Source organism: Pezoporus wallicus, unplaced genomic scaffold (assembly GCF_028554395.1).
Source record: "Pezoporus wallicus isolate ANWC-B61680 ecotype Strahan unplaced genomic scaffold, APGP_CSIRO_Pwel_v1 contig_161, whole genome shotgun sequence".
NCBI classification, from domain to species: Eukaryota; Metazoa; Chordata; class Aves; order Psittaciformes; family Psittacidae; genus Pezoporus; species Pezoporus wallicus.
The window spans coordinates 5,865,325-5,887,322 of record NW_026642654.1 but is presented as its reverse complement, the minus strand read 5'-3'; the positions used below and the strand labels follow the sequence as shown (position 1 = coordinate 5,887,322).

At 46.2% G+C, this 21,998-nt stretch overlaps 2 protein-coding genes and 1 long non-coding RNA gene across 5 annotated transcripts in view; 2 read left to right on the top strand and 1 right to left on the bottom strand.

Annotated features, from left to right (window-relative positions):
• KLF11 (KLF transcription factor 11) overlaps window positions 1–21,998 on the top strand; it is a 202,492-nt gene that overhangs the window by 127,795 nt on the left and 52,699 nt on the right. The window lies entirely within an intron of this gene.
• On the bottom strand, window positions 642–5,191 carry LOC130611294 (uncharacterized). Its single transcript, XR_008975221.1, has 4 exons — window positions 5,139–5,191; window positions 4,237–4,544; window positions 2,744–2,897; window positions 642–1,309 (listed from the first exon to the last, which is right to left on the bottom strand). It is a non-coding gene; the product is annotated as an uncharacterized LOC130611294 (long non-coding RNA).
• Window positions 5,456–21,998, top strand: part of GRHL1 (grainyhead like transcription factor 1) — a 40,996-nt gene continuing 24,453 nt past the window's right edge. For 2 of the 3 annotated variants that reach the window (XR_008975220.1, XM_057431901.1), the window contains exons 1-8: window positions 6,044–6,206; window positions 9,293–9,479; window positions 12,298–12,368; window positions 13,862–14,252; window positions 15,046–15,122; window positions 15,925–16,081; window positions 16,601–16,712; window positions 17,683–17,777. Coding sequence is in view for 2 of the 3 variants with exons in the window: in XM_057431901.1 (XP_057287884.1) it covers window positions 6,160–6,206; window positions 9,293–9,479; window positions 12,298–12,368; window positions 13,862–14,252; window positions 15,046–15,122; window positions 15,925–16,081; window positions 16,601–16,712; window positions 17,683–17,777 (1,137 nt within the window). In the remaining variant the exon portion in view is untranslated. Of the gene's footprint in view, window positions 5,607–6,043; window positions 6,207–9,292; window positions 9,480–12,297; window positions 12,369–13,861; window positions 14,253–15,045; window positions 15,123–15,924; window positions 16,082–16,600; window positions 16,713–17,682; window positions 17,778–21,998 lie in introns of those variants that run through there. The other variant, XM_057431902.1, reaches the window with a different exon arrangement.

Here is a 21,998-nt window from a genome sequence, read left to right as displayed (position 1 = left end):
GCAAGTGGGTTATTTTAGATTAAACTTTTAAAGCAGTGTATGTTGAGAAGACTTAGAATAGTTAAATAATTATTAACTTGGACAATAGCAAATCAGTTACTCTGAGACCTAGATGTGCCTTCTGAAGGGAATTCAGGCTTTTTTCTAGTTTGTGTGTTACATTTTAACACACTGATTTTTTTCTATCTTTAAGAGTGCAAAAGTAGCCTTGCTTTATGAAGTCTCCCAAATAATGCAACCTTTCTGTTTTTTCAGTGGAGATACAGAATCACAGAAATAGTTTGGGTTGGAATGGACCTTAAAGCTCATCTAGTTCCAACCCCCTGCCATGGGCAAGGAACCTTCCACTAAACTAGGTTGCTCAAAGCCACATTCAACCTGGCTATGAATATATATTTATGAATATATATATACATATATCTGAAAATGACAGATAATCTCCTTTTCTTTTGAAACGTACAGCCTTCAGCAGAACAGATATTTTACCTTACTAGCTTTTCACTACCTCAGTGTGTCTGCATTCTCAATAGCAACTTAATAACATGTATTTTTCTTTTTAAAGCTTTTATGATTTTCCAGACATGAAAGAGGGGTATTTGACTTTCTCCTTAACTTCTTACACAGAGTGAAGGTCCTGAACCTGATTTAACCAGAGAATGAGAATCAGCAAAGCCCAATGCCTGCAAGCAATGCTAGTTTAATTTATTGGGCATACTGTGTTGCATGGGCTTCACTGCAATTACATATTCCCTAACCCATTTTTAGCATGACCCCTGAAACAACCGTGTTTGGAAGATTTGAGAAGGCTCTGTGCAATCTTACCGGCAACGCAATGAGTAACTCACTCTCTGATGACTTCTTGGAAGGGTCAAAAACCCTTCCTCAAAATTACTTTCCTCCCTTTATGGACAAACAAGACTTTTGCTGATGGTCCTGAAAAATTATTTTGGGGTATTTATGGTAATTTTTCAAGAGGATGCTTTTGCAGGGCCGGGAGCGAAAGAACTACAACCCACGGGGCTTCTGGGAGAGGTGAGGTCTGAAAATGTTAAGTCCTTGAGGAAGATGTGTGCTCCCTGGTTCATTTGCCCTTTCCCCATGTCCTTTCCCCACATCACTGCATTTGTCCTTGTACTCAATGCAGAATGCTTGCTTTCCGGTATGTCCTCTGCAGTTACTGGTCTTGTTGCTCCTCTACCTGTGAAGCTTCTTTGTTCCTGGGTCAATTAGATGAGGGAGAGAGAGCATAAAGGGGATGCCAAGATGTTGAAACAGGTGCATAAAAGATTTTTCCTCAGTGCTGCTTGTGCTAGAAACAGTGAACAAGAGGGTGAGTAAGGATTGGCAGAACAGGAGATGATGAATGCTTGTGTCCTCATGTGAGGTTATAGCTGCCCTTGTACAACTGCTAATGGCAGCATTTCCAGAGCCAGAACACTCATTGCCAATCCTCAGCACCTACACTCTGCCTCTGGCAGTACATCAGGGAGTTCTAAAAGAAAATATAAGCACATTCCTCTTGATAATCTCACATGGCTGCTCTGTATTGTATTCTGTGCTCATAGACCACCCTATTGTCCTAGTAGTGGCTTTGCTCATTGGTTTTAGACCCCACCATTGCCTCCTGAGAATGCCACCATGTGTGTGGTTAGTGTCTGTGTTGTGATCTGATATCTTGCACTGGATCCTGGGATGCTTCTGTGCCATCTTTCTGTGGAGGACACTTGCAATAGCTGGCTGATGGAGCATTGCATACCTCTGACAGGGCTGCTCTAGTGGTGTGGCGTAGAGTGCAAGGGTGAAGATGCTGCCACTTGACAGGCCCAGGGAAGAAAAGAGCATCCTAATATCCAGGTGCCCCAGCTCTCAAGGTGAAGACATTGGACTGCAGAGCTAGGGATTTCCTGGTGAGCCATCAGCTCCTCACCAGCTAGGCAGGCCTCAGTTCCGCAGGCAGGCTGGTTCCTCTGCTGCTGCGCAGGACCTCGACTGTGGCCTTGTGACCACCACTTTCAGTTTGCTCTGATGCTAGGATGTGAAGCCATCCACCTGGATCTCATCTGCACAGTAAGTCACGCTACATCGATAGAGATTGTGGCAGAAAGTTTTTGTGTACTTGAACTGAGCTCCATGGTGCTGCTAACTCCTAACTGGGCAGTGGGGTGATTTCTGTGCTGCAGACCAGAGCGGATTAGGCAGAGAACATCACACAGTGAAAAAGCTGCACACGCTGTCCTCTTACTATACCGCTGTCAGCCTGCGTGGCAGGACCTGCGTGCACGCAAGTCAAACCAGGGGAAACATAATATTAAGTAGAGACAATAAATGTTCAGTGAGACTGGATAACCTGCTGAAGATCTTGTTGATAAAATTCTAGGCTTCAGGATAACTTTGCTTTAATATATAGGTTGCTGCAAAATTGATTAATTTACATTGTAGTGATTTTGGAGGGTACTCAGGCTGATGGAGCTGCATCTCCTGCCCTGAATAGTCTGTATGCTCTCAGCAGTGTCTACATTACCTTTAGGGTTCAATACAGAACCAAAAGGGAATTTTTAAGAATGCCTGCAAGATTACATATGACTGAAGCAAAAAGCAAACTGTTTCTTTAACTTTTCTGTTCCATATTTCACACATTGTGCTTTCGTTTCTTTACCCTTCCCCTCACCCCACCCCCCAGCTTTTTCCAGCTTCTCTTTCCAGCTTCCTTTCCTACTGTCACTTGTCTGTCTTTCAACTGTACCTGCTTTCACCTCGCTTCCTCTAGTGAGTTCATGAACGTCTTCATGGGTTTTTCTCTGGTTTTCTACCCCTTTGATGCCTTTGGGCTTATTCCCGGAGAGTCAGTGATCAGCTTCACGCTTGCTCTTCTAGCTCTGTCGTTAGTAACCACAGGCCTGTTGGAGAAAAGCAAAGCTTTCCTGGTGTTCTGTGGAGAGTACAGAAGATTCACTGCTCCTTACATCAAGCTCTGCAGCAGGGCCCTCACATCTTAGGGGTTCAGGTTAGGTAGTCTTGTTTTGACTCCCTTCTGCGTTTTGTGAAATCAGAAGTGCTGCTACAAACTTGATGCAACTTGTTTATTGCACAGGTGTGAATGGCCAGTGAGTGTAGATGTTAACAAGGATGAGATTTTAAAGCCTTATTTGTTAGGTAAGTCATCACAGTAGCTAATCCTTGTCCAGAATAAATCTCAGTTTCTCTAGATAGCGATGACAAAAGATAAGACTAGGAAGAGGTGCAAGCAAGTTGAGACAGCACTTGGCCACATGGTTGCAAGCGGCATGTAACTTCTGTGCAGTTCCTAATGTGTTTTGAGAGGGAGACAAGTGAAGAAGGTAAGAACGCTGACAGCAGGACCAAGGCAGAGGCAAAAGTAAATGGAAGGGCATGAGAGAGAGGTGGAGGAGAGCAACGAGATTGAGGTGAAAGGGTCGAGCGAGGGAAGAAGTTGGAGGGAACAGTGCAGGGCAAGGGGAATCCTGCCAGGGTGCTGCCGCACTAGGCTGGCACGGCTTTATACTCAAGCCAAAGCTCTGCTAAATCCTTTTGTGCTTCTTCCCTGATTTTATTCAGCCATGATGCAACCCAGTTGGTGACATCACAGAAATACACCTATCAGTGGTGTTACAGAGTCTAGATGGTGACCGGCAGGTTAGTCAGTGGTGTCACAATCCAGTGTTTATATCGTCTCCTGAATGTGGAAGCGATTCCTATGTCGATAATTAAGTTTTCATCAGCAGATCAGGCTGTTAGGAAAGCCATTCCTTTTGCAGAGACAACAGCCTTGATTTACTTGGAATAAAATCATGGCAAATTCTAGTTAAGTGCAAGTACCAAGTGTGGCACATCATTAAGATTGCAGCAGTTTGGGTGCAATGTAAACATGTGACTGAGCTGCTGCATCTGGGTCACTTACAGGGGAGTATTATATGTTATTGTTAGTGAAAAGTATGCACGTATGCCAAAAAGCAGCAATTGTGTCTGTGCATCCCAGGGTTCTACAAACAGCAGCAGGGAGTATGAAGCACAGTGAATAACACCCAAGAATGTTACCAGTCCTTCCCAGTACTTGGGATTTTTAGCTGGTTTTGTAATTTGTATTGGAAACAAAGCAAGTTTGGAAAAATGACATCTTAATCAGATGACAGTATTTTTTCATATGTGAAAGCAGATAAGAAATCATCTATGTAGTATCAAATTAGATTTTTAAAAAGGATTAAAAATATAGAATACCTTTTATTGCATGTCATAAAGAACAGTTTACATCAGTTCGTTTCACATCAGAAGAGCAGGATCCTACTTCAGTAATGATATTTATCTTTTGCCATCCTAGGGGCAATGTCTGCAGATCGCAACAAACATTTTGTTTCTAGAATGCTAGTTGTAATCCAGTCAGAGCATATTAAGCAACTTTCAGGATTAGACCCTTAGTGAAAGTTTGTTCCATTCAGTTTCGTATTTCCTTCAGTTGGCTGCTTGAATTGTCCTTCTATAATTTTGCATTGGAGTATATCCTGTACAAATAGGGAAGAGATTTTGACCTAGAAGAAGAGACCTCTTATTAGTGTGCATACTTCTAAATTACAGTAGCTATCTGCAGCATCTTGACATATGATAGATAGCATTGTTGCTATATGGGTTGGATTCAACTTGTTACTTAAACAACCAACCTCCCACCCTTATTTCTCAAGGAGAAACTTCAGAGCTTTCTGATTCAAATTCACCAATGCCACTTTGGATCTATCTGATGTATTTGTGATGTTGCTGCTGTTTAAACAGAGGATTTAGATGCATTTCCAGCAGTAGCTCCATTGTAAACCTTTCTTTCTCTGCAAACCCGGGTTCACCTGTGATGCACGTAACGATGCTAGTATCTGCTGTACTATAGCAGTCAATGCAGTGTAAATTCACGTGCCTTGTTTCGTTTTCCTAAGAACAGGGTTAGCGCAGGAGCGATAATGGTGTTCGGGATGGGAGAGGGAGAAGGGAAACCCTTTTTTACTGCGAAAAAGCTGCCCAGGTGCTTCCCTCGTAGCCCGCCTCTGGCGTTAGCCTTACCCCCGTGAACGCGTGCTGGGGGAAGGTGAAACCGGACAGGAAAAGTGTTTTGTGTTGGTTTTTATGTTGTTTTTTACCTCAGGAAAGCGGCCTTTGACAGTGGAGCGCACTGCCGCCCCAGAGAGCCCCCAGCAGCGGAGGAGCACCTTCCCCGCCAAGTTTTACTCGTTCCTAACTTGCGCCGCGGCCAGCACCCCGCAGCACTGCCCGGGCCAGCCTTGCCTCGGCTCTGTTCGGCCCGGTCCCTGCGGGGCGCCTCACCTGGCCCCCGTCCCTCACGGAGCGCCGGCCCCGCCCCTCCCGGCTGCCCAATGGGGAGCGGCGGACCCGCCCCGCGGTCCGCGGCAGCCAATGGGAGGCGTAGCGTGGCGCCCGTCCACCTGCGGCTGCGGGAGCCACCTGAGCGGGCGAGAAAAGCCGACAAAACCCGTCGGTGCGGCGGGCTGCGCGCTGCTCTCTCGGCTCCCCCCGCCTTGCCCTCCCGACCAGCTGGGCCAGTTCTGCCGCCCGCTGCCTCCGACAGACATGACACAAGACTACGACAAGTGAGTGAGCCGGGCGGGGAAGGGGACAGCCGGGTCCGGTCCGACCGGTACTGTCGCCTTTCAGGGGGGCTGCTGCGAGAGGGGCTCGCCGCCCGGGGGCCGGGGCGGGGAGAGCCTCTCTCCCTGGGGGCCCGCCCCCCTCCATCTTCTCAGGGGAGTGACCGGAGGCTGCGGCGGAGCGGTGCGAAATGGCGCGGGGAGAGCAGGAGGGGGAGTTGAGGGGGGGTGACGGGGGATGAGCCCCGAGGGGGTCCCGGCGGCGCAGCGGAACGACCCCGGCGGCCTCCCCACCCAACCCTGCGCAGCGCCGAGCGGTGAGGTAGGGCCGGCTTTGAAACCCGACACCGGCAACGAGGCGTGGGTCAGCGCCGCCGCCGTCCGCCCCCCGCCGCGCCTTAAAAGCGGGCGGCAGCGGGGAGCGGGCCGCGCCGTCGGGAGAAGCGGGAGGCGCCGAAGCGCGGGGCTGCCCCTCTCCCGGGGCTGAGGGAGGCGGGCGGAGCCGCAGCGGCGGGCTGTGTCCCTGGCCCCGCCAGAGCGCCGCGCCGCTGCCCCCATGGACTTCTACGAGGCGCACCCCTCCGGCAAGGTGGATTTCGGCAGGTAAGGGGTCGGCCGCCGGCCCGCAGCAGAGCCCCGAGAGGGGCTCTCGGTGAGGTCGGTTGCAGCCGTCTCGTACTGCGCGAAACTAGGGGTTAGAAGAATTAAAACTGAGCTTAGGGTTTGTTTTCTGTAACTTCACGGTGTTGCATGCCCAGGCGTCTTCTGTCTTCTTCAAACGGATCCTTTGCCGTTTTAAACGACTAGGGTTTGTTGCTGCACTTGTCACCGTGTCCCTCTGGCGACTGTGGCCGTGGACGCTGTAAGTGAATGGAAAATAGGAGAGTTCTGAAATGACTTGAAGAACTGATTCCAAAATTACTGTGTTTTGAATGATCGGCGATTCAAATGAACTTTTTTTTTTAGGGAAAGTGTATTTTTCACTAAAGGTTTCTGTTTTGAATACATTGCTGTCTGGAAGGAGGACTCTTAACGCAGCAGCTCAGTAACTGCACCCTGTGATTAGGAATTTTCATATGTACTTCTGCCTCTGATGACACTTAATAGATGAGGCCATAGCAATTTAGGTGCGTGCGCTTCACTTTTCTGGCACGTAGAAGCCGGCGGAAGAAATCCTGTCTGCTGCCTCAGCATTAAAGGTGTGCTCTGTGCAAGACCAGGTATAAAAGCACTGTGCGGCTGATGATCTCTTGCTGACGAGTTAAACTGCACGGCGAGGGAGAGAAACAGTGGGGTTTGGGTCGGTGGAGTAAGTAGGAGTAGTTTCTGTGATCTGAACACGGAACACTTGTGGGATGTGGGATCCTCGCAGGCAAGGAGAGAGTCTGCTTTATGTAATACTGTTCTGCTTCCACTTTGGTCACGTAGAAAATAAAATTCAGAAGTTACTAAAGCTGCAGTAGGAAATGTATTTCCAGCCTTTGCTGGACTTGTCTGTTTGCGAGCAGATCCATGTACCAGTAATCTCGAAACATAAAACTTAGGATGCTTGTTTGCCTCTTATTAATAATGTTCTAATTTTCCTGAAAGAAGCTGTGGTTCTGTTAAGGAATTGAGTTGCTGCCAAACCCTACGCTTCTGATAATTCTGCAGATAATTCTTTCTGCACTGCTTTTAAGGGGGTAAGGTTACCTGTAGGGCGATACGTGTTATATTTAGGTGTTGCAATGGCAAAGAAATCACACAAAAAATAAATAGGTTTTGCATTTTGTACATCTGTGGTTAGCGGCTGCTTTATTTCTTGGTGGTTTTGGTGTCTCTTTCCTTGGGAGCCTTGCACTGGCTGGAAGGAATCAGTTTAGTGCTCTTGGGAGTTCCAGCAAGGCAGACTTAGCCCTTCAGCTTGGGAGGGATGGATCAAGTGAATTGCACCCACGTTACTTTGCCGTTTTCTTTATGAGTGACTTTAATTGGATGATTTACCCGTTTGCTAGATGCTTGAGGTTTCTTTTATCACATTGTGTAAGAACAGGAGCTTTTTCCATGTCCCTAAAGAAAATTTGTCTTCTGCTTCGACAGAGGTGGATGTCCTTGATGCCACAGTTGTCTGTAATTTGGTACGCTTCATTTTGGTATCTGTGTCAATGTGTACATGTGAATACCTAACCAGAGGGCTTGGTGCAAGAGCTTGTCGTCTTTTTGTTGTCCTTGCTTGATTTTTTTTCCAACTATATAATACTGATTGATAGCCACACAAAGTACTCTTACAAGTCCTGGAAACTCCTATGTTTTAAGCGTCTTCAACTCAGCCAAGCTGTCCTATTGAAGCTACTTGTGTAACTAATAAAGGATCGAATGCGTGATTTGCAAAGTACTTTGCAATCATTTTGGTAGAAGGTGGTGATAAATGTAGGATACGGTTAAGCTGATTATAGTGGTTAGAGTATTTCATAACTTCTGTATTTCATAACTTTTTGTATTTGTAGTATATTTCAGTCTGAATGCATGTGGATAAAGAAATTTAAAAAGTACTTATGTACTGGGGAAGCGGTGTGATGGTGGGGAACTGCTTTTTGTGGGTCTTTTCTTAAAAATATAATTATTTATTTATTTAAAATTATTACCAATTCATTACAAAATGAGTCTGGAATTGCTTAAGAAAGCAAAAGCCTTCCTTCTCTCTCCACCAGTCTGCAGTAAAGGAGTGTTGGGCTCTCACTGGGAAGAAAACTGTTTGAGCTACTTTTACAAAGCAGATTTAAGCAACATTAGCTTGAACTGACTTGAAAGATGAAGCGTGTATTTTACCAGTACAACCGAAACATATTAAGTTGTCTAAGATGGGAGGACAGCATTTTCTACAGGTGTCCCACTTTTGCCTGTGGGCAGAAGTCCAGGTCATCTTGGAGCTTTCTTGTTCCCAGAAATCTCAAAATGCTCAGAGTAAATATTAACACTTTTTGTACACTACAACATAAAGGGAAAACTGATTTCGCCCCATCCCTCCTTTTTTTTTTCCTCCCCAGTCCTCTGCTGAGTGTGTTTCAAATTAGTGTCACAGGTTATTTCAGCAGTAATCAGGCTTTGGGCTTCCCTTCTCAAAAAAAAATTCACTGCCAAACTGATTGGAGGACCCTTTGACCATTTTCCTTGTGTAGTCTATAACGAACTAGCAGCTTTTAGGTGATGTTTTCAGGTATACCCTGAGAACAAAGGCACCTTCTGAAGGCTCTGGGGGAAAGAGGTGTTTCCTTAATTCACATTTTGTAGTTCCACGTGGGGACTGGAACTAGAAACAACTACAACCAAGCAGATTGCGGCTTGGTAGTATTACATAGGATGTGCTAGAGGTTTTGTAGGTGGCAACCTAGCAAGTGCACTCTTTCTGGGTTGGATTCAGAGCATGAGCAGGTCAGTTGTGCTCTTAAACGGCTTTGCCTTTTCATATAGGCTGGTGTAATCCATCTGAGTTTGGTCAAATTAATCCTGATATACACTGAGCATGAATGAGATCAGAATTAGGTTTCTGGGCTTTTTGTGTTGGCTAATCCTTGCAGTGCACTGAATCAGAATATGAACGCTGTGAAACTGGAGCAGCTAATTTTGAAGAACTTTAGGAATGTTTTTTGTGTGTTCTAACAGGTGGCTTTTTTTTTCCTTTTTTTTTTTTTTTTTCCTTATGATCCAAGTAAAAGACCCGTGTTGGTTCTTCAGAATGACTCTCTCTACTCTCAGAGACGTCCTTACACCAGTGAAGATGAGGCCTGGAAAACCTTTCTTGAAAATCCCCTTACAGCAGCTACCAAAGCTATGATGAGCATCAATGGTGATGAAGACAGCGCAGCTGCCCTGGGACTGCTCTATGATTACTACAAGGTAGATTGGCGTGGGTACACTCTGGCAGGCAGAGGAGCTCTTGTTCTGCCTCTCATTTGCTAGAGGATTTTATGGAAGCTATGAATAGATCATGAGGACTTTAAATTATGTGGGCTTTAAAAGGGAAAAAAAATCCACATCCCTTTTTCTGAAAATTAGTTTATTTTTAGCTCAGGAAAATAAGATCTTCTGGATCTTAATGTAGTGTATCAAAAGCTTCGGTAGAGCTTTGCCTGTCAAATCCAGGTTCTGCAGATGGCAGTATATTAATAGAAATAGTGATGAAGAATGAGACATAGGGAGCATGTCTGTCTGAATAAAATACACATTGAGAAGGAAACTTTTCTCCTTTTTCTCGTGTGATCCCTGTTCTGGTGGGACTGTTTGCTTTTGCTGGAGCTTTGATGTGCTAGCTTAGTCTCAGCTAATACTAAGCTATAACTACAGAGCTTTGGTGGAGTGTGGGGCAGAAGTGTCTGCTTGAAGGAGTTGCTGTCTGCATTCTTTTAACCTTCAGCTGCTGTAATTTGTTAATCCTTTGACAGTTGTGGTTGTCTTCCCCAGCATTCAGTCTTCTCACAGATGTGTGCCTTAGATGCTCAGCGGTGAATTGAACAGAGTCAAACAGATAACCTTTGTGTTTGCATGGAATACATTTTGCTGAGCTTTCTTCCCAAAATGTCAGGAGTCTAAGCCAGGGTAGTTACCTCCAGTCCACATCCAAGTCAGTGGAGACAAGCGGCCATTTCTAGGCAGGCAAGTGTCCTGCTCATGTTAGATACCCGTGTTAACGGTGGCCTGGCTCACTGGGTGGAGATACCTGTTTTTCCTTTGCTGAGTGAGCAGGGAGGCCACGAGGCTGACTTAGCTTGTGTGCCTGACCTTTTAGTTGGTGTCTTCTAACAGTAGTGAGTGCAGTTGCCAACCGCAGTATGTTCTTTATGCGCTAGGAGAGGTTTCCTTGTGCATCTAAAATACGTGTCTTGCCCTTTTAGGAGATGGATGTGTCTTAAGTATTGAAATGTTCTTGTAATGCTTAATACGGAGATTAGCACTCCGTACACACGGCAGAATGCCGCAGACTCACTGACTTGGATGTTATTCAGCTACTTTTGTGGGAAAACTGGCTTTCTGCTTTGTGCCTGTGCTTGCTACGATTTGGGGGGGAGGAATGGGGGAACCAACAACAAACCCTAAACACTTTCACCGGAATGATTTTAATCCACAAAATCAGTTCTGATTTCTAAGCATGTAGATTACAAAGAGAGTGTTTATGTTGATCCTTCATGCTCGGCAAAGTGGAAGGGATTTGCCGTACATTATTGTCTAATTTGGGGTTTCCTCTTCTGTTTGGGTGTCAGTGGGTGTACAGAAAAATTGGTGTAAGAACAGGTATGCTGCATGCTTTGGTGAAGCAAAATGGTTTGAGCTTGAAAGATTTATTTGGGCTGTTATGAAGTAATGCTATAGGGATGATGTGTAAGCATTTCTAATACGCCCCCTCTGCAATACTAAAGGCACCTGATGAGATCACCTTTGCATTAAATAAAACAGTCAACAAAAAACACCAAACAAACTACCCAAAACCAAACAACTTGAGTTTTTTTCTCTGTATGTCTAATGGGCTGCTCAGCTCATCATCAGCCACAGCTCGGCTGTGATTAACCAGGCCTTGCAGAAACCCTTTTTTGATCAAATTCTGGATTTTAGCAGTGTTGGCCAAATGCAGTTGGGAAGACCTTTATTTTTCAGTGACTGGTTAGTGTTGGCCTCCTAACAGTCTCGAGCTATTTTGCTGCTTACCATGGAAAACCCAACAATTCCCATGTTATTGGAGATTCCACATTATGTGGAAGAGCCAGGACTTGGGTTTTATTCGGGGACTGTTTAGAGAAATATGCTGTTCATGCAGGTATGCCATCAGCATTTGAGTTAGCAGTAAAGTAAGTGGTGGCTCCCTGCATTGCACCCAGGTTACCTAACACAGGCAATATCTAAGCAGGCTTCAGCAAAGGAAGGTGGTTGGAGTTTACTCCTCCTTACACCAGAAGGTCTTTGCTTTGCTCATTCAGGAGGTGTGTTAAGGGTGACAAAAGTTTTGGGCAGTATGTGTGGGTTTGCAGAGGAGCTTGCATGGACTTGCTGTAGAGTCAAGGTGGACATGAGCACTGTGGGCTTGTGCCAGTGGTGGCAAGAGCTGTTTGGGTTGCTGGAGTGCTGGCTGAGTGCTCCAGTGAAGCAAGCTGCCACAGGTCAAAGAGCTCACCATCTTCTGTATGGCTTCTGAATACAGTGTGCAGTGCCTGTGTGTGTATGAGGTGGCTTGTGTTATTGGTGTTGTGGTATGTGGTGGTTTCAGGGCAAATCCTATTCATGGTGTAAAATTCAAGGAGCAGTACTGAGCTATCTGAAATCCAAAGTACTGGTAGTTATTTTTTGTTCATAAAAGTTCTAATACAGTTTGGGCCAGTGTATTGTATGTAACCATGCACAGAAATGAGCTGTAGCATCTCAATATGCTTAACCTGGTCTCCAAGGAGAAAGAAGAGTCTTGAGTGGTCTTTGAGGAAGTGGCCTAGAGAGCACATGTTCCTGGGGAATGGGCCATAGAGCAGCCTTGAGCTACACAGGAATTCACGGAGTATTGCGTGGCATCCCAAAGCTGTGTGAGCATCTGTAATGCAAATAATGATGGGTATCAGGCAGCAATGCTTAATTTGACCAAATGGCTCTGTTTTGAGGAGGTAGTTTTGTTGTTTGTTTGGGGTTTTTTGTATGGGAGGAGGAATGTAATTATAGTATGTCGTGTATTTCCCAGGTCCCAAGGGAGAGGAGATCTTCAACAGCTAAACCAGAGGTAGACCATCCTGACCAAGACCATAGCAAAAGGTATCAGTTTTCATTATTGTGTGTCTGCTTATCTCCCTTCCCTCATAAACCACCGAAGCTGCTGAAAGAAAGTAACTTGCTGCACTGCCTTCTGGAAGAGTGAAATTGTGCCCTTTGCTTTTACTCTTGCGCTGGCCCAGGATGGGGATTGGACCATAATGTGGAGAGCTGAGGACAAAACTGCTTCTCATTGCCATCTGCCTGCTTTCTGTGTAAAGGTGTTATACAGTCAGTGTAGCGAAATCTGCTCTCTTTAACACCAGGCTCGGCCTGGTAGCACAGGCATCCCTTCTGAAGGTTGGAGAGGTGACTGGCAACCCTTGTGCCTGTGGTTGCCTCAGCTGCTCACTGCTGCTTTTGTTCTTGGGTACCAGCAGCATTGCTTCTTCATGCATGGACTGATAAGGAAGGAGTTCAAAGTGCTTATGGTTTAGTTTCGGTTTTGTATTGTTTGGAGACTTCTTTCCTATCCTCTAGAACTCCTTTCTTCCTCTTCCTGCCTTCCCTCTTTTTGGGCCTCCTCAGCAGAAGATGATACTGCTTAGGTAAATATTACAAACATGAGGTTCATTCAAGCCAGGCTTCCAATCCTACCATCCTCTTCCTTTGGATAGACTAGAATGCTTTAAGGACTCAAAGTGAGGTTTTGTGGTCTGGCTGAGCCAACTAAACAGCTTGTTTTGAAGAGCAGTCTGGTTCTCAGTCATGTGTTCCCACTGCTTCCCTTGTACCAGCTGTGGTGTTGCACTGACCCATCACCTAGCAGGTAAAAAAAAAAGTGGCTAATTTTCTGCCAGTGGAACAAGCCAAACTGGCTCACCAAGGAGACTGGGGGAGCGTCAGAATTGGTGCAGAGGAGAGGGCAGGACCACACTGTGGGGAGAGAGAAAGGGAGGGCGGGCTTAGTGGCTGCTGGCTGTGAGGTCAGCTTAGCCACAGATCTCAGTGCTGTCCTGGCAGAAATGAGTTAATGGGCTGGCGAATGGCAAGTTATGCAAAGCACTCCCAGGAGTCTCGGTGTGGATTTTCTTGGGGGCTTGTGCATGAAAGAGGGGTGTAATTTCTCTATTAGTGGTTCCTGGGTGGCACGCAGTCCCAGGGCAGAGCAGCAGCAGCAGCCTTGCTCTCAGTCCTTCTCCATCCACCAAGGAGCAGTTTCATGGACCTGGTGTGTGTCAGTACATGGTAGGAAGGACCTTGAAGCGCTTAGCTGTGGACCACTGTTTTCCAGGCAGTGAGGATCTGGGCTATGAGCCCTCACCCTTTGCTCTAGGGTAATTCATCTCCAAGGTGGTGTTAGCAGTGGGTGAGGTGAGTGGTTTTTTTAATGAGTTTCTCAGCTTTTCAGGTTAGGATTGAGCTGCTCTGCAAAAGCAGGAGAGGTGGTGTTGGCTGTCCTTGTCCAGGAAGCTGAGAAGTATTTCTAGGTCTTGCTTAATGAGAAACCGAGCTGTATAATTTATGCACTGTTGTTTTTTCTTTGCTCTTTAAAGGAACAGCATCCCCAATGTGACAGAACAGTCTCTCATTTCTGCTGGAGAAAACAGAGTCCAGGTTCTGAAAAATGTGCCTTTCAATATTGTCCTTCCGCACACGCCCCAGATGGGCATGGATAAGAGAGGCCACCTTACAACACCGGACACGACAGTCACCGTTTCAATTGCCACCATGCCCACCCATTCCATCAAGACGGAAACACAGCCCCATGGCTTTGCAGTGGGCATCCCACCAAGTGTCTACCATCCTGAGCCCCCTGAGCGGGTGGTGGTCTTTGACAGGAACCTCAACCCCGACCAGTTCAGTTCCAACACCCAGCCTCAAAGCTCCCAGAGGCGAACGCCAGATTCCACCTTCTCAGAGACCTTCAAGGAGGGCGTGCAGGAGGTACCAAGAGAGGCAGTCACTATGTGTGTGTGCTTCTTGATCTGGATGGAGAGACCCAGTTCCATCTTTAATTGTTCTTGCTGTGTGAGCCAGAAATGTGTCCAGTGATTGAGGAATAGAGGACTTTCTCAAAAAGATGCATGACTGAGTAAATAAAACCTTCACAATATGAAATAGTTATCAAAAGCAAATGACTAATCTCACTAGTGACACAGCCTTTGGTCTGCAGAGTGTGGAAATAGTTATCTTGATCCACAGTGCTGTGCTAGGTTTTGCAAGAGTTCAGCACTCCATGGTGCCTTTGCAGGTACTGAAATGAAGTGACTATGTCTGTAAGCTTCCTTACTGCCAGTTTCTAGGTGTGGTGTGTGTCAGTGAGAAAGAGTTGGTTTATTTAGGGGCCTTGAGTGAGAATTAAACCTGGATGAAAACCTATAGGTTTTGTGTTACGGTACCAACTGGAAACAACAACGTAAGAATGTTTTGATTTTTAAAAAGCCAGACCTGGAGGAGCTGTGTTGCTACATATTTTCTTTGAGATTTGGGAGAGCTTTAAAATGTTACCCCAAGCTGACTCGGAAGGTTTTTGAGATGTTGTGCTTAGTTGACACCCAGAAGTTTTGGAATAAAACCCTGCTCAAGAGTCCTGTTTGTACAGACCAAAATATCAGTTGTTATTGGATGATCAGTTTGACTGCCAGAAGTTCTGTGGTAGCGAATATCTGTTTAATCTTAATTTCTCTTGTTGCTGCTGTGTTAATTGATGCACTGCTTTGTTTTGTGTCTGCCCCAGGTGTTCTTTCCTACTGAGCTGAATCTCCGGATGGCCAACATGAATTCAGAAGATTATGTTTTCGACAGCATTTCTGGGTAATGCTTTAAAGCCCCTATTCACCCATAGCCTCCTGTTTTACAGTTGTCCATGAGCAAGCAGTACAGATCGTAGCTTTCTGTGCTAAGTCTGTATCAGGCACTGGAGAGGCTGTGGATCTCAAAACCACAACAGTGTTTGCTTATTTGAATTTTACAGTTGAAAATCCTACCTGTATCTCTAAGGAAAACTGCTTTCAGGAAATCTACCTGCAGCTTTGGAAATGCCACCCAGTTTCAGTTGTGGTGCTGTACCAACTCCCTGTCCCAGTAGAAGACACAGTGAAGCGTCTTGGAGCTGGCTTCCAGCTGTGTCCCTCTCCCTGGCCTGCTTGTCTTGCTTTCTCCCTGCTAGAAATCCACAGCAGAAACAGGAAGCATGAAACTCATCTGAACCCCTAAGAGAGGGGAATAAACTAGTTGTTTGGTTAGTTGCAACTGACCAAGAGGGAAGAAAAGACCTTGGTTACTGAATGGCTTATTAGCTTGTGAATTTCATTTAATTTAATTGCTAATAGATACTTTTCCATGAGAGCAGCTTGCTGCTCTAAGCCTGAATAGGGAGCTTACAGTCTTGCCTCCTGATACATCTCAGGATTTAGCTTGCCAGGAACTTATCTTAAATGTTCATTCATGAAGGAAATGGTTGAAAAAGGGGCTCATCCTGTTTTCCAACTTCCTTGCCTGTTAATGGCTTAGTGAGTCAACTAACGACTTTGGAATTTCTCCAAATTAAATGTGGAACATTTAATCAGCTTTCCAGGAAAATGCCTTAGAAATCGTTGCCCTCTTTGCTTTGTAGGAATAACTTTGAATACACTCTGGAAGCCTCCAAGTCCCTCCGACAGAAGCCTGGGGACAGCACGATGACTTACCTGAATAAAGGTCAATTTTACCCCATCACACTGAAAGAAGTCAGCAGCAGTGAAGGAATCCATCACCCAATCAGTAAAGTCCGAGTGAGTGGCAGCTCTTGTGGTTTCTTAGGAAAGAGGGTGTGTACAAGGGTAGCCTTAAACTCTCCCAAAGTGCAGTAATCTAAACCAGAGCATCAGCACTAAGGCCAGCTTACCCACTCTCTGACGTCAGTGTTCATTCCTTTGCTGTCCACCTACTTCCAGACCAACCCATCCTGGCTCAGTCTGTTAAGAAGTGGTGTCAGCACTTGTGTAAAGGTGATGCAACACCTGGAATGAGATCCTTGAACTGCAGTTAGGAGAGCAGTTCTGCTCATCTCTGTTTATGACCCAGAAAGCTCTGCTGTCTGCCTTCCTGTTTGGCAGCAGTGTGCCAGGTATACTGTGGTGCATCAAGTTAAATCTGCCTAAAGTGGAAAATGACACCAACAAGAACTTCCAACACAAATGTACTCTCTGGCCTTTTGTTTCACATGTTTGCATGTTTGGTTTGAGTTTCTTGTTTGATTGGTGTTTTTAGTGTGGTTGGTTGCTTTTTTTATCTTCCCCCTTTCCTTTCAGAGTGTCATCATGGTTGTGTTTGCTGAAGACAAAACAAGGGAAGATCAGCTCCGGCACTGGAAGTACTGGCACTCAAGACAGCACACAGCCAAACAAAGATGCATTGACATAGGTAAGGAACACTGTCATTGCTGATGTCAAACTTCAAACCTAATTCTTTGGCAAGGTTTGTTTTTTGGCTAATTCTTTGTTATTTTAAGGAATCTCTGGATCACCCTCTCTGCTGTCCATAGCTTTGATGAAAGCCCGGAGAGAGCTTTTGATTGTGTAGAACTAATGCTGTAGTTTTCAGAACTCCTTAGAGAGGCCGACTTTGGGCGGATTTGGGTTGGCGAGCACTCTGAGTTTAGGGTTTTGCACTGGGAGATCTAACACTCCTCTCCAGACCACATTGCTTTGGCATATCCTGGCGCTTGTAGCGAAATCACAGCTTATAGACTCTGTGGCTGTCGTGAATACTGCATTTATTCAAAGGACAAGATCCTTGTAGAAGTACCTGGATACTACTGATCCTCCTCAACACAGCTTCACTCGCAACTGGCGTTTGGTACACGTAGAAAACAAAACACTGCAAATCTCCACTTGCCTCCAGACAAGGCTGGGGCTGGCTGGCTTCCAGCCTTCTGGGGCTGAAGGCTGGGTTGTACTCCTTGTCCCTTCCTTCTGTGAATAAGAGCAGGAATTAATCACTCGGCACTTAAAGCAGACGTGCATGCAAATCTTTGTTATTGAAGGAGTTTTATTGAGAGATTATGCTTCTGCCATACAGGTAGAGTTTCCCCAACATAGCTGGGTTATGGCACAGGACATGCGATATTTGGTACAGCTGCTTTTCTCACTGGAGTTTCTAGTTTGGAATTACTGCCGAGTCCCATTTTTGTCCTTCCTCCTGTTTGTTGGTGTGGGTTTTTTTGTTTTGTACAAGAATAATTTCCAGCCTTTTTAATGATCCTTTTTTAAGTATAGTTCAGCTTCCTTCTCCCCCAAGGGGTTGCTGAGGAGTTGCAGTTTCTGGTTGCCTTGTGTGATTTAAGGATTCCAGATGCTATCGTCTCTCCCTCATATATATCTCTTTCTATCAGCTGACTACAAGGAGAGTTTCAACACCATCAGTAACATTGAGGAGATCGCGTACAATGCCATATCCTTCACTTGGGACATCAATGAGGAAGCCAAGGTATGTGACCATGATTCTATTTCCTGTCCTTTCAGCAGATTCGGGGGCTGGGGGAGGGGAAGGGTGTATGGCCTACCTGGTGATTAGCATGTAACAAGTTTGTTTATGCTCTGACATTAGGCAAAACCTTCTGGCTATTTCTTAAGAGGGTTTGCATGTGCAACTGCGGAGAGCTCAGCAACTGCTGTAAGGTTCTTGGCAGAGCTGCCTACCTGACAGACAAGTACTGACAAAAGGAAGCGCGGAGTGTTTCCAGAGCAGGTGAAGTGGTGCGGGAGGTGTGATGGAGCGGAGCTGGGCTTGGCAGTGAGCACAGTCTGCTGGAGGATCCCTGTGGGAGACTGGGGGCAGCTTCTGAGGGAGTTACAGCTGTGGCAATGAGCTCACCTTTAGCAGAAGAGGGAGTAGCTGCTGCTGTTGAGCTTCCAAAGCATGTGTTGCTGAAACTGCGGATCTCAACACCCAGTGACCTATTTCAAGCTGGCACAGCCTCCTGGTGAACTCTGATGTGTTTTTCAGAACTGTGGGCACTGTGGTAGGTGTGTAAGCATGGACAGCTTCCCTAACTAGCAGCTAACTGCAGCTGTTTAAAGCCACTCCAGCTTTTGAAAAAGGCCCATGCATCTTCTGGGTACAAGGACAGCAGGTCAGAGTGCAGTCACCTCGGTTCCAAAGCATTCCCCACCAGTTTGTTGCTGGAGTCAAACTGCAGGAATTTTCTTCAGAGTTTCATTACTGCCTGGATTTTTCTTAAAAGTTTGGAATGGTTTCCTTCAAGTTTGGGAGACTGGCCTTACTAGTTGCCAGCATCATGGGCGAAAACTACCAATGGCTGCCTGCCTTGGGGGACTTTGGAGCTCTGAGCAGAAAACAGATGTCCTTCTCTGGAGCTGTGTGTGCTGCTGTATGCTGCAGGAGGCACAAGGGATCATCTCACTGCACAGAGCTCACTGTCACCACGAGCTTTGCCTTGTGCTGCACTGGGGGCTATGGAGAAAAGAGACAGGGAGAGAGGTTGTGTGGGGACTCAGTCTTTGTATGTGAGATACATATACTTCAAGTACTGGTTTGTATGAACCTGCAGAATGGACTGTTGATGCCAAGAATGCAAGCCTTGGCTCTTGAGATCAGAATCATGTTAAGACAAAAATACTGTAGACTTCAGTGTTCAAATAATTGGCATTTTTAGCAAGTGCTCTGTGTGTTTAAGTGTCTGTTTAACTTCTTTTTTTTCACCCTGAGTGGATGTGTTTTGTCAATGGTTGGATTTCTCACCAGTATAGCTGCAGTTCTTTTTCAACTCCTGTGATCTTATCAGGAAACGCCTGAGCCAATTTCAACAATTTTTATTGCATGGTTCATTTACCTTGCATGCTCTCTCTCTTTTATTTTCCTTTTCTTTTTTTTCCTTTGTGATGTTTCCCCCTCCTCCAACCAAAAAAAACCAGACCCAATAGTCTTGAAGTATATGAGGAGAGCAGGGAATGAGGAGAGCAGGGAATAAAGAAAGCTGAGTTTCTGATGCGCAGAAAGTCCTTCACAGTAATAAATAGTGTGTTACATTTAATAACAGCAGCGGTGCTGCATACATGGTGTATTTAGCCAGCTAACAACCCTCGATTATTAGTAGTTTGCCTCCTGAGCCTTGGAGTTACCTGGTCCAGAGCCAGGTGATTCTTCTGGGGTTGCTGCTTCTCCCATTTCCCTCTTGCTTCCAGTTTGCTGCAGGAATGATTTGATCGGGTGCAGCAGTGTCACATGGAAGGTCATTGAGGCTCTGTGTCTGGGGGTTTTGATGTAATTATTCATTTAGGCACCCAGGGCTCTGTGAGTGTGTTGTATTTGATGTAGAAATAGCATCTTCGCAGAAGCTGCTCCTAGCAGCTCTGGGACCAGGTACTTGCCCTCTTTGTGCTGGTCCTCATTGTGGGGATGTGCAGGAATATCATACATCTGCTGCTTTGTCTGTGCAGGAGGGTGTCACCTACCTGAAAGAGTGCTTTGCCAGTCCCCTTGAGGCATTTGGGGATTTTGTAAAATACATGTCTTGGGTGAAGAAACACGGTTTTCAGGCAGTACAAGTCATGTGCTCCCTCTGTAGTAAGGCAAATGTGCAAGGGAATTTTGTAGCTGCAGAGTTTGGGGGTGGAAAGGATGTTCAGGTGTCCTCAGCAACTGGTGTGTCCCAGTTGTGTTGTGCTGGGAGAGCTGAAGGCAGTACTGGAGCTTTGGGCTCTGGAGGCACCAGGCAGGCCTGGCTCTGCATCGTGGATTGGCTTTGATGCTGTGCTGTTTGTGAGCATGTGCGTGAAGAAACCAGAGTATTTCGTGCGTCGTGTGTGACAGACACTTCCCACTCCGGGATCAGGCAGTGTCCGTGGGTTTCAGAGCAAATGCCGTGTGCTTCTTTGTGGCAGCTCCTCTCTGCCCTCTTCTGTTGCTTTGGAGCATCACAGGAGCTTCTAGAAGCAGCTGCTTTATACAGGAGTGGTGGGTTAAGTATTCTGTGACCTTTGCGAGAGTGTGTTCAAGCTAGAAAAGAGCCTAGGATTCAAAGCGTCTCTGCTCTGAGACAGTCAGAGGAGCTGAGGATGGGGAGGAAGGCCAGGATTCGAGAGGGAAGGATGGAGTCCTTTGAAGTGGTTCTGAGATTGGAAGGAGAGAGAGGTCAGGGTTGGAAAGATTGACAGGAGACACTGCACAGTGAGGAAGCAGTGATTCAGGTGGGCTTCCAGGTGCCTGTGTTAGAGGTGAGGTCTGACCCCATCACCTGACAGACCAGGGGGGTGGAGTAGGTGGATGAGGAGACCACCATACTTTGGAGAAGAAAAGGGGAGATGGTGAACTGGGAAATAAGTTGATGAACTGGTGAGTTGTGAATGGGATATTTAGGAAAGCCAACACAGCTCAGGAGCCATTGTAGTTGGGTGGAAGCATGATCTGAGTGTGACAAAGATGTGTAACTGATACTCACTTGCATGCAACAGGTAATGCTGGAGTTACCCTGAGGCTTGTGGAGACTTCAAACACTTTCCCACCCCGTCCTGAGTGTCTGCTGTGTTTGGCAGACAGTTGAGGTGGGGTTCCTCTGCAAAGAAGCTTTTAGATGTCTGAACACAAGCTCATCTTTTGCTTCTATGACTTCATTAGGGATGGGGTGTCTAGAGCTGGGATGGAGCTTTCTCTGGAGGTGCCTGCTCCTCCTTGTTGACTGAGCAGGCTTGGCCATCTTTAAAATCGGGTTTTTAAAGCTAGGGAAGAGGAGTCCTGTCCTTGCAGCCCTTCTTGTGTCTTGGACTTCCATATGTCAATCAGGAGAAGCGTTTGTAGGTTCGGGTCATGAGTTTTTGAGGCTGGGAACTGTATCTTCCCAGGTTTGTACAGCATGCCCAGTTTTCCTTCTCTTGGCTGGTATCCATTAAAGGTCTTCTAACGAAAGTTGCCTGTATATGCATGGTTGAATGTACATTTCTTCTGAGTGTTTTCTGCTGCTCTTCATGGTGTTGGCTGTTGTCCTGTTACCTCCGTTGCATTACCCGTTAGGCTGTGAAGCAAATTCTCTATCCCTTAACTCTGGCCCGAGGACATGGCCTGTTCTCAGGTCAGTGGCAGTTGAACAATCTGGACAGATTGGTTTCCCCAGGGTTAACTGGCTTTGCTGGATCTTGCTTTGCTCAAATCCTGTTTTGAGCTCCTGCCCTGTGGAGCAGGAGGGTTGGGGCCTTACGTCTAAACAGGGGAAGTTGTCTGCACGGTGATTGCAGGAGTCTCCTTGCCCTGTTTTTGTAGTCTTTACAGTTGCAGGACCCTGCTGTTGTGCTGGGGCATCCCACGTTTGCCAGCGTGTCCCTTCTGAAACATAGTGTTGCTTCCAGCAGCAGCCAGAGAGGGGCCCCCGTGGAGGTCTTCTGCCTGACTTGCTTTAGGCTGCATGGTGGGACTGCGGCCAAAAGTGATGTCACTGCACATTAAGGGCTCTATTGTCCTCCCACTCCTTCCCTCCAAAAAACCCCATTGTAAGCCAGATGCTCTGTGTGAAAAACCCTTTCTGCTAAAAAAGGATGCGTGATGAGGGTGTAAGGGGTGCTTCAAGCTGGAGAATGTCATGGTAGAGTTTTTGCTGCCTTGACCAAAGGGAAGGTGCTGTGGAATGTCTTTAAGTGACAACCTGAATGACAGAGCAATTAGAGTGCCTCTTTTTTTTCCTTCCTTTTGTTTTGT